Here is a 17,011-nt window from a genome sequence, read left to right as displayed (position 1 = left end):
GGTATTAAACGCAGATAACAAAGAGAAAGTGTTACGCAGATAATATAAACAGAGAGAAGGGTTTTAAGAAACGCAGATAACATACACACAGAAGGCCATGGAGAAACGCAGACAACATATAATAAGAAGGATTTCTTTAAACATGTTGGCTCATTGAACGTATAAGTTATAAAAAAAACCCAGAATATTGTGGACTACTGGTAGTGTTTTATATTCAAATACGAGTTTATCACATGTTATTTTATTATAACATTTATAAATAAAAGGCTAATTTTGGTAGATTAAAAATGGATGTATGTACACATTTTTAAAACAAAAATAACACATTTCACAAACTGCATATTGTGAGAAAAGGTTTTTTAATTTAAAATGAATTGACGTCTGATTTTATAATGTGATAATTAAGTCATCAATGCGGTGAATGGGCCATTGTCTTCAGAAAATAACAATAATGTGTATTTGATATCAATTATTTATGAATTCAAATGCAACATTAATTTAAGATCCTGTAATCAATAATTAATTCAGGTGACAAATTGCATGCTGAGTTCGTAGACTATGAATGTTGTTTTGATTCCTATGAAAGAAATTTCTTGCAGAAGCAATGTATAACTAAGTAAAATCGTGTGTACGACTTAAGAAAGAGTTATCACCCTTCTTCGACCCAAAAGTAGGGGTGAAACAGAGGGACCCTAGTTCTCCGATAGTTTTCATGATATTCGTAAACGATTTAACAGAAAATATTAATGATAATATCGATGATATCTTCAGTGGTAACGAACTACGTCTTTTTCTTTTACTTTACGCCGACGACCAAGTCATATTTGAAAAGTCAGCCCAGGCGTTACAATCAATGATAACAGGCATAGAAAACTATTGCAACACTTGGGGGCTTAAAATAAACACAAAAAACAAATGTAATGATATTTGAAAATGGGCGACATACCAAAACAGAATTCTTCATATATGGAGAAATGCTGGAACTAATAAAAACCTTTAAATATCTTGGTATAAATATATACAAGAATGGACAGTGGTGCCGAAGCCAAAACGCAATTGCTCAGCATGCATCATATGCACTTAATAGACTCTTTTCTATATCTTATAAAGTTGATTTACCTATGAATCAAAAGCTGAAGATATTTGACTCCCTAGTTTCATCGATTCCTCATTTTGGGAGTGAAGTTATTGGCTCGCACCCCTGCCCGGATTTGCAACTAATCCATACCAACTTTTTGAGAAAGTTATTAAATGTTAAAGAATCAACTAACAGGTCCGCATTATATGGTAATCTTGATAGAGTTTCGTTGATACTCCGTAAACACCGAAAGCTTAAATATTGGGCTAAAATACTTAAACCTGATGAAAATTCATTTATTCGCCGAACTCATACAATGTTAAAATGTGACGCGGATAATAATATTACGCAGGGTGGCAACAACTGTAAAAATTATCCTACAAGAACATGGCTTAGAGTATATTTGGACTAACTAAAACGACATAGATATACCAATATCAAAAATAAAACAGCGATTGTTTTATATGTATTATCAATTATTTATGCCGATATAAATAACTCTCGTAAATTAAAGACATATTGTATGTTTAAACAAACCTTCGTGTTAGAAAATTATGTAGACAATGTCTGTCTTAAAATAAAGAGTCGTTTTAACAAAATTTAGAGTATCTGCACATACACTAGCAATAGAGACTGGGGGGTATGATAATACACCAAGAAACGAACGACTTTGTAAAGTTTGTTCAACGACAGGTGGTGAAACAGAATTTCAGTTTTTGCTTGTGAGCCCTGTATACAGGGACCTAAGAAAAAACTATTAACTATTTTAAACCTTACTTTTGTAGATGGCTTACATTAAATAAGTTTGAAACGCTTATGTCCTCCAAATAAAAAATGTGAAATGAATATTGCGAAATGCATATTTTTTGCAACGAAATTAAGAAATGAAATTTTACTAACAACTTATTTAAGTTAAATATTCAACCTGAAATTATACCTTCTTCTGACCTTTTGTACTGTTATATTGGAATAATATTCATGTATAAAATACCATCTCATGCATATATTTTTATACATAACATTTCTTTGTTAAGTTTTGTTCACCACTTTTCATATGTCGTTTTTCACTGCAATAAACTTTGCAAGTTTAAAGCCGAAATAAACGTATTGTATTAAATGTTTTTATATGTTAGTAAAAGAGTAATACAACATGAGGGTGTTTATTTCGGAAGGAAGTAAAATGTATCGAGCACACTTTTACTAAGTCCAGTCTTCATTTCTCCCATATCAGGACAAAGCAATGAAAAAAATCTTATTTTTATTTCATTTCCAGCAAAGTAGCAAGGGTAGTATGCAAAACAAAATATGGTGTTTTAATATACTGCAATCGACTAGCATGATATAGTATTAAATCCAGTTGACTCATAAAATAATAATATAAAATACCCACTATTAACAAGGTTAAACATAGCAGGCTGCGAAATGCACCCATAAAAATAGGGGAACTTATATATATATCATGTACATAATAAATGATAATGATTAGTATAATGGTTACAAAAAAGACATCAAGTAGTACTGCACGGCTTACAGCTCGAGTGATATCATACAACACTTGTATGGCAGATTTTTTTTTTTGTCAACCACTTAAATATCACTAGTTAGATGCATTAACACAATATTTATGATACCAACTTGAGCATTTTTCGCATTGAACCATATTATCATAACAGAAAGGCATATTGCAAATACAGTAATGGTCACCTCCATTTTTAATAGCTTTTTTTTTTCTTTTTGAGCCTATTGGTTTGCCTGTTGTCGGAAAATCCGTCATTTTTGAATTATTAAAGCATTGCATCAAATGTGATCTTAATTTAGTTGTATCAAAAATAAAGTTATTTTGTGATTTAAACAGTAAAATGTAACAAATGCAATTGCAAAAAGGCCACAATCAATACTATTTTGGTTTTATGACATTTGGTACTTTTACTTGAAACGATTTTAAGTTGTGACCGTAAATTTGAGACAGTTGGATTTTTAAACCATCTGAATAATATTTTTCTGTCGGTGCCAAGATTGTCAGATAAATAATATATGTCTTTATGCAAATTGGAACAAATCCAATGGGCATTATGTTTGTGGTGAATTTGTCACGCTGGTGATACTGTTGCTTACATTTTAATGTGGTATGTGGTACTCCCATCCCTCTTCTTTATTATTAAATATGGGTACACGCTCAGTAACTTGCAGACCTTTTATTCCCTGATATTTTATTCCCTACTTGTTTTCTTAAGAGTATATTGACAGCTTCTATATGTATTGAAGTTTCATATTATGCAAAAATGTCATGTTGGTCATTCATATTTAAATTCAGACTTGGTATCCACAGTTTCTATATTTGTTTAATTATTTTCTCGGCTCATTTCTAATTCTACAAAACCGTCACCTTCACTTATCACTGATAACGGTTCAATTTTCGAGATTTTGCTTATTAAATCTTCTAAAATGTTCAAAGAAATCCATCGTATTATATGTTATCTGCTTTTCTCTATGGCCTTCTATGTGTATGTTATCTGCGTTTCTTAAAACCCTTCTCTGTCTATATTACCTGCGTTTAATCCTGCGTAGAAATGTACGTAAAATACGCAACGGTTGCTAAAGAACGCAACGTACATACACATTTATCACTAGCAGGAACATTCAAGTACTATGCTTACAATGAGGTTTAGATTAACACTTTTTACAGACAGACGAGGATTTTATTTCAAGATGGGCTACTCTTACAAACGACTTAAGAATGTATCTACACTAGTTAACACACCTCCGTCGTTGTCTTAACTTTTTGCCCGATTTATGAAAAACTTTGGAAAAGAAGTTTTATGAATAAAACTCAGGAAATGGGAAATGTATGAAAAATATGCTACACTTAAGTCAAGATCTTATCTTAAGAAGTTTTATGAATACCGCCCCAGGACCATAAGAGTATATTTCACCAAAAATACTAACGTTTACTTTTTAGCAGAGACTCTAGTTTTGTGTTATGAAATGCCAATTGTAAGAACAGCCCGCTGAATCAATTACTTAAACAACGTTTGTGAAACAACTTGCCAGGCTCGTTGACCACCAACAAACCTACATATGCGCCTAGGGAGGTATTCATAATACTTCTTAAGTCGTCTCCTTACTTAAGTCAAGTTCTTAAATGTTCAAAGTCAATGAAAAGAAATGTATAAGTGTTTTTAACATTAAAGTAGTTTTTCTCAATAAAGTCAATAGAAATAATGTATTTTGGTGTGCTTTTTAAAAAAAATTTCTTTCATATGACTGAAGCGATAGTGACTTAAGTTAGGAAATGACTTAAGACGTTTGATGCATACCGCCCCAGGCCGGTAATCTAACCAGGGTCATATTTGCGAAAAGCGAGTGCGATAAGCACTGCGCTAACCGGTGTTAAGGAATGACTTAATAAATTACATTTTGTTTGGTTCTGAAGCATATTTTAATGAACATATAGATATAAAGTAATCTAGTGGGGATCGAACTCACAGTCACTTGGGTGAAAAGCGAACACAAATATCACTAGACCACTCTCGCGCTCAAATGCCATTAGATAAAACAAGTTTGCACCTATCCCAGCAAACAATTGACCTTGGAAAGACGTAACAACGTCAAAAACTAACTTTGGATAGACGTTGTTTCGTTCATGCTTTACGATGAAATATGGGGTTTTAACAGTGAAATAACAACAGTGAAAATATCAATTTGATATTTTCACTCCAAAATAAGGAGTGAAAAGATCATCTTTCAGAACTACTTTTAAATTCCTTTATTGTTACATGTACTTGCCTTGATCAAAACAGAACACTGGACTTCAGTAAATTATGTCAAAAAATGTTGTTGTTTTTTAAAAAAGAAATGTTTTATAAATTTAAATAAATATAAAATTGGAAATTAACAACTTACAGTTTATTACCGGTTATCCCGTTTATCAAACATTTTACTGATCTTTGAAGCTGAATGTTCGAACATTTGCTTTCATTCCAAACAAATTACAAAAACAACTGTTCGAACATAAATAAAATTTTATAGCATCGTTCAAATGTATTTTGAACTGTTAACCGTTGTAGTACGTAAAATGAGCTTCCTGGAGAATTCACACAACAATTTACAGATAGATCCGATATTTTTTACCCCACCCACATCTCAAAATGTGTCAACAAACTAGCGTGGCATTTACTCTTCCGGAAAACAAACATTTTAAAGCGAAACAGACTGGTCTCTGACAGTAAGATGACTGAATATTAACTTACTTTAAAAACACGCGTAAATCCAGTCTTAAATTAAATCCAATGAGTATCCACATTTGTTTTGCTAACACATTTGACCTTCCAAATTTTCATTCTATAAATAGCGGCGTAGTAATTTGGTTAAAATAAAAAGTGTTTTCATTATTTTTTGGAACATTAGTGCACTAATAATACTTCATGTTTACTATTCATAAAGCTTTGCAATAAAAATCGAGCGAATATTAAGCAATAAGAATGAATAGCAGAGAACTATTTCTCAGCAAACCGAAAGTAGAAAAGTTGACAGCTATAATTATGCATGAGGGGCGCCCCACGGGTAGCGGCGTAAAGCCCACCCTTTTCAAAAATGGGGGTAATTCAGAAATAAATAAAAAACAAATAAAACTCCGAAAATAAGCATAAAAGAAACAGAAAAATTGTTTATTTCAGTGTAAGATCGTATTTAATTTCACTCGTGATCATAAAAAACTACATTTTCACTCGTGGCTTCGCCACTCGTGAAAATATGTTTTTCTATGACACTCGTGAAATAAAATACGATCTTACACTGAAATAAACAAATATCCTCTATTTATTTAAGTCGCCGACGTCGCGACCTAAATCCAACCTATATCCGACGTTGATCCAACGTCATGTGTTTGCTGGGATAATTTATCATCCTTATTTTTACACTCAAAATTTAAATTCACTATTTGATACGTATAATGACGTTTAAAAAGAGGGATGTTTATCTTACTATCAAACTTGTTTCAATGTTGCTTTCAATGGTTTCGGCGTAACAAATGAATGGTTTCATGTACAGTTTCAACAAAGTGGTGAAGTCTTTGCATGTAGCCATCATTTCTAAATTTCCTCAAAACAATGAAATCGCAAATAGTCGTTTGCCTTTTTTAACCAAGTCGTGTTAAAACACGATTTGGATCACTGTCCGCCGCATGTTGTTATTTTTCCGAAGTGATCTAGTTTTTTAATGGAACGAACCGACGGAACTGCCTCCAGAGTGGGTTTCGATAATTTCAAAAACCAGTTTCGGTTTTCATTATATAAAACAACAAAACAGGTTTTCATTTTACAGTTCAAAGTGTAACAACAAATACACAGTTCGTGAAAACGATATAAAACAAAAACTAGTTTATTACCAACAAACACACCCTAATTGTACCAAATGACAGCGTTCAGAGACCCTTGGCCGATTATGATAATGTTAAGAGCTCTGAAATGTTATGTTAAATGTTAATAAAGAATAAATTGCTTACTTGCTTAAAACTTTGGGTTTAAACGTGTGTGATATATCCAATTTCACTGCGCATTTTTTCCATCGTACTTTTGTATTTATTGCTTGCCAAAATCATGAAAAATCATTTAAAATATTTCTGAAAATAACAGTTAATTGCTTCGTACTTTCGAATTCGTATACATTCGATCTAAGCTTAGTTTGCTACTTTTTTGGAGTGATATGTATGTTGATGATGTACAGGAAAATAATATATATAGTTTTGTTGTTTAACAAAAGGCCATGTGATTTTTGTGAAGCATTTGCAGAAGACTTTGAATGTTTGGTTTATGAATATGTAATTTCAATTGCCATTTTTATTTTATTTTTATTTTAAAATAACGTCTTAGCAAACTTCCGTTGTTGAATATTACACACGAAAACCCGCCTATAATAATTAACTATTGCATTATAAGTTTAATTGCGTCTAAACGTAATTGATTAAAATAATTAAGATGTATACAAAATACCATTTATGTTGCAAAGATGTAAACATAACAGCATGATTTAAACTTTTAAACTACCAAAAAACCTTAACCTGGGAAGAATACATGAAAGAGAAATAAGTTACCGCAGCGTTCCGCTACCTTGATTTCACATTATCATTACGTACGTTTCCACTCATAACGTTATTTTAAAGCCAGCGTGAACTTATACTGACGCCGGTTAAGTAGAATGGAGAAAGAAACTGTTTTTCAAGGATTTATGTTGATAGGTAAATATAAGAGTCAAATTTATAATTTTTTATAATCGTTTTTCTTATTATTATTTTTCTCTCTAATAAATTTAGAAAAAAAAAACAATAAAAAAAGGTTTATTTTTGAAGAAGGTGAATGTGCACGTTGTATTAATAAACATGCCCAATTTAATGCAACAAGTAATGCGGTGCCATATACATTTGTAAAAGTTGAATCAGTATTTATTCATATTGTTTCAAATAAACATCGCGGAGGACGCCAGTGGCTTATATGTAACCTTTGCCCTAAATGCTATATTCAATAACAGAACCATTCCGATGAAAGCAGACATATAGAAGAAGAAAGTTTATGCAAGAAAATATAACGCACAATAAATATTTGAAATAGGCCAACCTGACCCGTCATAAAATGGCGTACACATGAACATGTTAACTATAAAAGAGTATATCTCCATGTTTCTTATATTAAACAACTGTAAAAAAGAATTTGATATACATATCATAAATGACATAAGCATTATGCACTACATACATGCATTGAATAACTTACGAAGACAATTGCGATTGTTTTCCATTATAATAAGTATAAAACGACGTTAATATGATACACTTCATGCAAATTAACGCCAATTTTGCATACTTTAGTAATGATATTTGATATACTGCGCCTGAACTATTCTGTCAACATAAAACAATAACACAACAATGCATTGAATCTGGGTTTTTTTAAATACTACTAATGCACTTAGTATCATACACGTAACTAACTTGAATAACTGTGTCCCATTCCAACCCAACCAAAAGGCGGAAACGAAAAATTAGAAGGGTTTAAAGGGTTTAGCTATGTTGATCTTCGTATTGTTTTGGTACCATTTTTTATGCATGTCTGTATTTAAAGAAACGTTTTACATAAGATTGCAAGCAGATTTTCTACTCACTAGATATCTATACTTAAACATATGTTTTCACTATTTCAAATTCATTAAATACATATAAAGCTTTTTATTTAAGATGTTTGCATTTTCAGACTTTAACATAGAAACTGATTGAAACACGCTTCGTCTCTAACTAAGGTATTTAGTAATTTATTTACAGCATTTGTTTTTATACAAAGGACATTCAAATAACAGGAGGTAATCATCTTCTAACTTATTGTATGCTCTTAAAAAGCATTCTTCACATTCTTATTTGTCCATCTTCCGCTCTTAATCGAGAGATAAACTGAGTAAATGATACAGATAACATATATTTAAAGAGTAAATCAAACCGTATGCAATTGACACAGGTAACTATAAATATTGTCAGGAAAATCAAAATCAAGGTCAGTATAATTTACAGGGTATAAGGCAGTTCTTGGACTGAAATCCGCGAGGAAAAAAATAACAAAACATCATTTTGTTATTTTTTAAGTATTTAAGAAAGTCAGCGTATTTCTATTTAACCTCGTTGATAGACTAAGGATATTATCAGATACAGCGGCCGAATAAAAGGTGTATTTTTCGCTATTATTGCATATTATATACTATACAAAGCGCCTTGTGCAAAGCAGTGCGAAAATTGTAAAAAGAGTGTACACACAATTATAATGAATTAATTAAAAAAGTACTTGTGTTACGTCATTAGTTAATGACGTCAAAATGTTTGAGTTAAGCTTCTGTATGGTTCAAAACAATCAAAACAATATGGATGCCATTTTTCGGTTGTTAAAAGAAAAGATGTTTTGTTATATTTTTCTTCGCGGATTTCAGTCCAAGAACTGCCTTATACCTAAAGTGCAATTACGATTTAGGAAACTATTTGGATATTTTAACTCAAATTAAAATCTTTTTTGATAACCCTTGAACTCATTTTCAATGAAAACTTCCTCAATGTTGATGTCGAAAATTCGTATGGCAGGGTGGTGGGCTGGCGATTTGAATAAGCCTTTTGATGCATATGTGTTCATCACAAAATTATAGTTACCTTTGTACGGCCCTCCCCTAGCTTGGGGGAAACAAAGGTACTGAATTAATAATAGAACTATATTTAATATCTGCATGTGTATATACATTGACAGATGGTACCCTTAAACTGGTAGCATCGTAATTGTTTGACTGAGAATAAGTCTCTGCTTTAGTGATTTTAGTAATATTAAAAGTAGATAACGTTGACAATTGGTGATCTTGGTCGTACTATTAAAATAAGAATACGCATGTTTGTGTCTTTCAGGGCTTGTCTCTGTGGTGTTGACATGCGACCCATACCGTGGACCGATAGGATCTGTCGTGTGTCGCAGAAGCGCAAATTACGGGGGAAACTATCAATGGGAAACGTGTCTTACGAACGAATACATTCGTTCAAAATCGAACAACACCCAGGGTTGTCAAAATGATTACCACGCATATTGTTCTTACTCATGTATGCAGGAATTTTACGGCCAAGAAAAAGGTATGATCAGTACTTATGCACTAGTCAATTGTAACCACGCCCCAGGTCCGGGATTAAACAGCGGGGGGAATGTTTAGTTTTGTTTTCGAGCCATAAATAGCGGGTAATAGACCTTACCTAGGATGTCCCCGGGGTGCGGGGTATTTGGCGGGGATTGTATCAGCAGTTTGTCCCCGCATGGCAGGGATTTTACCTAGGATATTATACTTGGACAAAGCAGGCGTTAGGATATTTGGATACGACTAATTCATTCCTTAACTAAAATACCACGTAAAGGGACTCTCATAAGTCAACAGTTGCGAAAAAAATTAAGCACCATGTAGGAAATGTTTATAAACATCCAAACCATCCCCGAAGATCGCCTAAATGAACTTTTCCTATTTGGTGTCCCCACTTAAATGACCCACTAGCTCATCCCTTTGTAGTTTGCTAGCGTTTTGTAAACGCTCGACTAACTGAACGCTCTGCTGCTCTACATGGTATGGAGGTGCAGTAATAGGGTAAATTCCCGAATGCCATTGGTCCAAAAATATGTGCGAACACCAAAGGTGTTGGTAATGGGATTGAGACCGAAATATTCGTGCATGCGCAGCTGAACATACAACAAGACACAATCGAATATGTTCACGAGACAATTCGGCAAGTATTCATTCTTGATTAAAGCGGGTAGTCCCGATCAGTGTTAGAAACAATGGCGGCATATAAAGCTAACAGTAAGTCACTTGACTGTCAACTATATGGTCATAGGCTTGACACCCCCCCCCCCCCCCCTAAACACAGAAAACCGTCTTTCTGTGGGGACTTTGTAACGGGTGTCCCGTGAGTCAGTGCTTAACACTGTTGCACGGTACAGTGTTGCACGGTAAAGAACTACGGTGAGTGCAACCATGGACAACGTCTATGGAACGTCCGGTAGCACCGTACACTGAACGTACACACCGACACCAGTGTCGGTCACCACCGACATTTGCCGTAACGCCTTCCATCCGCTTTGAGTCCGAAGTACTCTGCGCAAAAGCCTCTGAATATCGCTTGCAAAAACGGAGGGTTTTAGCCTTATCTATAAAGATTCAACATATGTCGACAAAAACGTCTCATAAACCCTGTTTTTAAGATATTAAAGCTTATTCGAATTCATTTTCATTTGTCTCATTTGCATTTCAAGATAATTAAGATGCATGAGTGAAAACGTATTCAGCGCAATCACTGGGATAAAGGATGCTCAGTTAACTTTATGTTAATGTATACTTCTGCACGTCAGGTTTAATTGCAAATAATTTAAGGCGATGGTCTGATTACCTGAATTAACACTTAAACGACTAAACGAGAGAACAATTTATTGCATGAGCCAACAGTAACATTTTTCTCTTAAAGTGACTCGCTAATGTTATTGGACCAAAAATGGTTTTCTGCAAACACTTATTTTTATCATTATTTTACTCTATGATAAAATAAGTGCAGAAAGAAATACAGTTATAGCATCAAACAAGTATTTTGGTTTTAGTAGGGTTCGAACCCACGCAGGTAAAGTGAAGAAAAAAGTAGAATACAGTCGGCTAGTCCACACGGCCACCGGGACTTTAACATCACGTGATAATGTCAATCAACCAATCACGCAACACCACAGCCGTAATAAATTTTCAATCGAGTTACTAACGCTAATGAAAACTGAGTTCTTCAAAGACAATATTTAAGCAAATATCAAGATTTACTGAAGGGTTTCTTTCGGTATTTTTGTTTTAACCCTCCTTATGATTTGCCACACTTTGTTTCATAATTAAAAATTTAGTGCATTTTACAAACCATGAACGAGTTAGTTTAATTAAGCGTTTAATCAATAAATCAAACGTGTGCGTTTTATTACGTTTAAACCAAGGTACAAGTAAGAAAACATTTACGCCGAATTTATGAATAAGTAGCGACAAATATTTGTATCGTTTTAAAATCTCCTATATCAATCCGATCTTGCTATATTGTGTCCTTATCCAAGATCTGTGAAATAAGGCAGACCATATATTGGCACTGGCCTGTTCTGGGTGCCGGGACAAAGCCCTCCCACCATATCCTGCAGCATTCAGTGTAGTTTTGTATGTTTTATACAGGCACCATCCATGGCAAATGTGCATGCAACCCTAAGGATACGCCTCCGCAAAACCCTTCATCGCTACCCGCTTGTAGATACAGTCCAGGTGGATTGCAATGTAAATGGTACCGCACCTGCCTTCAGGTAAATACACCAACACTAGTTTTAGCTCATGAGTATTTCATGTAATAATACTAGTAATAAAAATGTTTAATTAAAAACTAGAACCACTGTTTGTGTTTATGTTGGAGAGGTCAATAGAGTGTGTCACATGTTGAATTCCAACCAATGACTAATAATGTGATGGGCGTGGTCTAGTGTAATAGGTAAAGGACCATCACCCAGGAGGTCGTGGGTTCGATCCCGCCAGGGGGTACTTTCATATCTCTAATAGACACTTGTACTTGTTTCTATCCAGTAAACGGAATCAGTCGTGTTTCTAAAATCTTTCGTCATAATCGAGCTAAATTTAGTCTCAACTAACCCTTGACGGAAAGTCATCTCCCATCTTTCTTATTTTAATGGAAGACATCAGGTAGCATGCGGCGCTTCGAAAGTAACACTGCTTGTTTCTATTGCATTATTAAAAACAACATTTTAAACGTAAATAAATTCAAATCAAAGACCTTTCTGACAGTAATAAATAATAGTAATAATTAAATGTAGTGTGTTAACGTGTATTTCTTATAACTAAGTTTTAATGCATGTCCAGTAAAGTGTATTATTGCATAAATAATAAAGGTTCCCAAGAGTATAGTCATTAAGTTAAACTGCTTTATTGAAATCACTACGCTATCTACTTGCAACGTAGTTAAACTGTAAAGATTCTTAACATTGTAAACCGCCCATATACATCAGAGGTTGTTTTCGATGCGAAATGGACGAGGTATTACAAATGATATGCCTTTGTCACGCGCTTTTTGGTGGCGGGTCCGTGGTCTAAAGGTAATACACTTGGTCGTCAAGCCAGGGGTCGCAGTTGTGATTCTCAGCCTCACCACTAAAACAAAAACTAATCGTCTTCCGGGGGGACGTTAAATGGGGGACCCGTGTGACAGTGCTATACTCCAGTACACGTTAAAGAACCAGGGTAGTTCTAACCAGGGCTACATTCTGACTGCGCACTATGTTCAAAAAACTAACAATCTTACGGAGCACTATCTGAATGGGCCTTGCCCGAGTGCGAGAATAAATTAGCTTAAACACCACCATCAAGAGCTTGAATAAATTTCAAAATTTTATAAGTAAGGCAGAAGTCGGGCGTCGACAACAAAGAGGTCAGTTCATATATATAATTATACTGGACGAAACTTCCTGTTTTCACAAAACTTTCTTGTCAATGGACTGACCGCGAGTGTTTAGACCGAGACTCTGCTCATCCTTTAAAACATACCATTCTTACAAGTCAATGTTTTTTTAGATACATGTTTTCAAGTTACAACAAGTTAAGACGAATAGTCGGAGCTGTGTGACCACTCTTGATGTCATTTATCGCGGGTCTCATGACATTCTGGGTACAAGTTACTCCTTTGGGGAATAGCCAATCAACCGGTGGGGGCAAAACTCCCCTTTGGATTCAAAATTGTGTCGAAGAAACATTTTAGTATGTGACGGGGTCAAGCGCGGGCAGACCTTTATTAACTCAACAACAACATAACACGCTGTTTTTTTCTTGGGTACAGATTATTCATTTTAAAAGGTCATTTTGATTTTCTTGGTATGTTTTACTTAGAGCGTGCTTGTTGTTATTGATTTTATGTCCAACTACGGCTACTTAGATGTTTCAAGATTGATATTAGATACATCAGATGCGATTATCATCATTTTTATTTTTCAGGACTATTTTTCTTGTTATTCCAACAAACTATCAGAATTCTTGGGCTTTGCTGAATCTTTTTGCCAATTATACGAGACACATGGCACTAATTTCAATACAAACACACAGCAGTGGGTCGACAGCGTAAGGAAATGCTTTGAAGTGGAATTATCCCCTCTGCTACGACCATTCAACGAACCAAGTTGTACTGACATATCTGAGAACGCGTTTATATCACAATCTGAATGTTTTACTAGATCCTTCAAGAATGGAATTTCTAAGTGCGAAATTGGTTTGGATGACTATTTGAAGATTTTTGCTACTTTGAAATCAAACATCATGGCGAATGTAAATATTCCGAGTCTGGACTTCTATAACAGTTGCAACAACGTTGATTATTCAAAACTTGACTTGATACAGGTTGTTATTCCTAAACAACAGGACAATCAAGACATAATCAAAGCATCAGAAAAGCTGAAGGTAGCGTATGAAAGATACAGTAAGATAAACAGAAAGGCTGAACAGTATATTTTCTACCCATTTGTTCCTCAGTCTATAGATCGAGTTGAGCGCAGCGTTGGTGTCTCAGAAGAAACGACACTTAAAGTTGTGTTAATTGACCGGAGAACATACGACCTGAATTATGCTGGCGACAAGTTGAATAAGTCAAACAATGCTGAATTCTTGGATGAAATATTGGACGATATAGAATCAGGGAAGTTTCAATTCCGCAGTCCTTTTCAAGTTGATGAAATACGATTATGTTATGATTTTGAATGCACCACAGTTACAAGATTGGTAAAGCCCCCTCCTACAAGAAAAAACGAGGACGAAAAATATGTCACCCTGAAATATGTCGGTATAGGCCTTGGCATCGTGTTTGGAGTCTGTATACTGGTTGGACTGGTGTTATACTTTAGAGGTTCACCAAAACAGAAAGTTCATGCTACTCCTGAATAACCATGTAAATCAAACCAATGGACAAGGCCGATCCGCTGATCGAAAACATAAAAAAACCGTTTCTTACCATGTCCTATCAATGACCAATAGTGCCACATGTGAACCAGCCTTGACCAGTACTGCAAACTGTGAACGAGCCCTGCGTTCTAGTAAGACAAGTCGCTCACAACATCTAACTACTCCCAAGCAGTATATGTGATACGAAATAACTAGGCTGCAAAACAAAACAGTCGCCTGCTAGCCTCACCTTAACGTAGGACAGGTCATGCTTTACAACAAATTCAGATTGTGTATGCTTTACTTAAAATTTAAGTGTTTATGCAATATATTTTGTACATTTTACATAATCCTTATACATTGCGTGTATATCAACATTCAAAAATATAAAGATAGTGTAGATAGTCATATTCCCTATCCCACTTCCATTGTTTAGTTCATTGTATTTTTATTCTGTTCTTGCGCATTTTATACCCATTCCTCTCCACTGAATCAAACAAAACAGGTGTGTCCATGAATTGCCCACTGTGTTATCCATGATTCTGTTTATTTGCTTTCCGATGTTACAGTTCTTTTGAAAAGAATTATTTCAATATAGGAATTAGCAACTTTTATTCAAAAATAAGTCTGTTTCGTACAGCTTTCATGTAGTATTGCTTCAACATTGTGGATGACAAGGTGTGGGACCAGGTCAGGCTGAATTCATCTGTTGTGAAGTTTCGTCCTTTCAAGGAAAGACTAAAACGAAAATTTGCTGATCCCCTAGAGAATATAATTCGTTGCCACCAGAAGGCACAGTGCTCAAAATCGAATGTCATTACTGATAAAGCTACTATTACTGAATTTGGTGGTACATAACCTATATTGTATTGTTTTACACATCTCTTATCAGAGTGATAATGTGTACATAAAACAGTTAATTTATCATTGTTTTATAAGTAAATGCATGTATACATGCTTTGGAATAGAATACCACTTTAGGCCGCCAGGCCGCTAAGCCGCAAGGCCGCTCACTTCACGCCGCTAGGCCGCTTGGTCTAGTTTTTTTTAAGTGAAAAACGCTTCAGAGTGATAATTTGTGTATAAAACAGTAACTTTATCATTGTTAGGAAATGTATGTATACATGCTTTGAAATAGGATATCAGTTTAGGCCGTAAGGCCGCTAGGCCTTTAAACTTTACGCCGCTAGGCCACGGAACTGCTTGATCGACTTTTTTTGAAAAAATGTTTATAATCGCTTCAGATTGTTAATTTGTGCATTAAAAGAGTTAAATTATCATTGTTTTAAAAGAAAACGTATAGAAAAACGCACTGAATAGAAAACAATTTAAGGCCGCTATGTAAGAGTATGAATTAAAAACTTTGATTTATCATTGTTTTCCAACGCATTAGCAATTGCTTTGAAATAGAGATTAAATTTGGCCGCTAGGCCGCCAATTTCAAGCCGCTAGGCCGCCAACTCCAAGCCGCTAGGCCGCTAACTTCACACCGCTAACTTCACGCCGCTAGGCCGCTTACTTTACGCCGCTAACTTCACGCCGCTAGGCCGCTTACTTTACGCCGCTAATTCCATGCCGCTAGGCCGCTTACTTTACGCCGCTAATTTCACGCCGCTAGGCCGCTTACTTTACGCCGCTAATTTCACGCCGCTAGGTCGCTTACTTTGCGCCGCTAATTTCACGCCGCTAGGCCGCTTACTTTACGCCGCTAATTTCACGCCGCTAGGCCGCTTACTTTGCGCCGCTAATTTCACGCCGCTAGGCCGCTTACTTTACTCCGCTAATATCACGCCGCTAGGCCGCCTACTTTACGCCGCTAATTTCACGCTGCTAGGCCGCTTACTTTACGCCGCTAATTTCACGCCGCTAGGCCGCTAACTGCACGTACATTGCATCAGTACACACCGAAACTCCAAACTGTGAAAACGCCAGCAAATCGTTTGTCTATAGTTTACACTATGGGACGTTTGAGTGACGCACGACGTCATTAAGCCATTGGTTTGGTAGCCGGTGGCATGTCGTACCACGCGGTTGCACGTATGACAGACTGCCCGGTAGACACGCGGATACAATCAGCAACGTATCAGTCGATCAACGTTTATTCGTCGACGTTGACCGGCTGCAAGGATAAGGGCATATGCTGTGTACAGGGGCAACGTCTTAACGCCGGAAAGACGTAGGAACCGTCAATTGTGGTGTCTCCAACATCTAAGATGAACGCAAAACCCTTGGAAAGAAGTTTTATTCACAGACGAGTTCAGATTTTGCATAAATATATGCTTGATGGTAAGCTTACGATATGGCACCGAAGGGGTGAACGGTAGCCGACTGTTGCATCAGACAACACTCTCGCTGGGGAGGAGGCAGTGTCATGGTCTGGGCAGGCGTATTCTGGCACTACAAGACACCACTACTAGTAGCGCAAGAAAATCT

The 17,011-nt window shown here is 35.5% G+C and overlaps 1 protein-coding gene across 1 annotated transcript; it reads left to right on the top strand.

The window, feature by feature from the left end:
- The first annotated feature begins 7,214 nt into the window (after positions 1-7,214).
- Positions 7,215-15,013, top strand: LOC128222846 (uncharacterized). Its single transcript, XM_052931993.1, has 4 exons — positions 7,215-7,313; positions 9,504-9,722; positions 11,825-11,949; positions 13,643-15,013. Exons 1-4 carry the CDS (start codon positions 7,274-7,276, stop codon positions 14,579-14,581), a joined length of 1,323 nt encoding a protein of 440 aa, XP_052787953.1. The 5' UTR covers positions 7,215-7,273; the 3' UTR covers positions 14,582-15,013.
- The last annotated feature ends 1,998 nt before the right edge of the window (positions 15,014-17,011 follow it).

The sequence above is a fragment of the Mya arenaria genome, chromosome 17, assembly GCF_026914265.1.
Source record: "Mya arenaria isolate MELC-2E11 chromosome 17, ASM2691426v1".
Taxonomy (NCBI): domain Eukaryota; kingdom Metazoa; phylum Mollusca; class Bivalvia; order Myida; family Myidae; genus Mya; species Mya arenaria.
The sequence above is the reverse complement of the archived record's forward strand: the minus strand, read 5'-3'. Positions and strand labels throughout refer to the sequence as shown.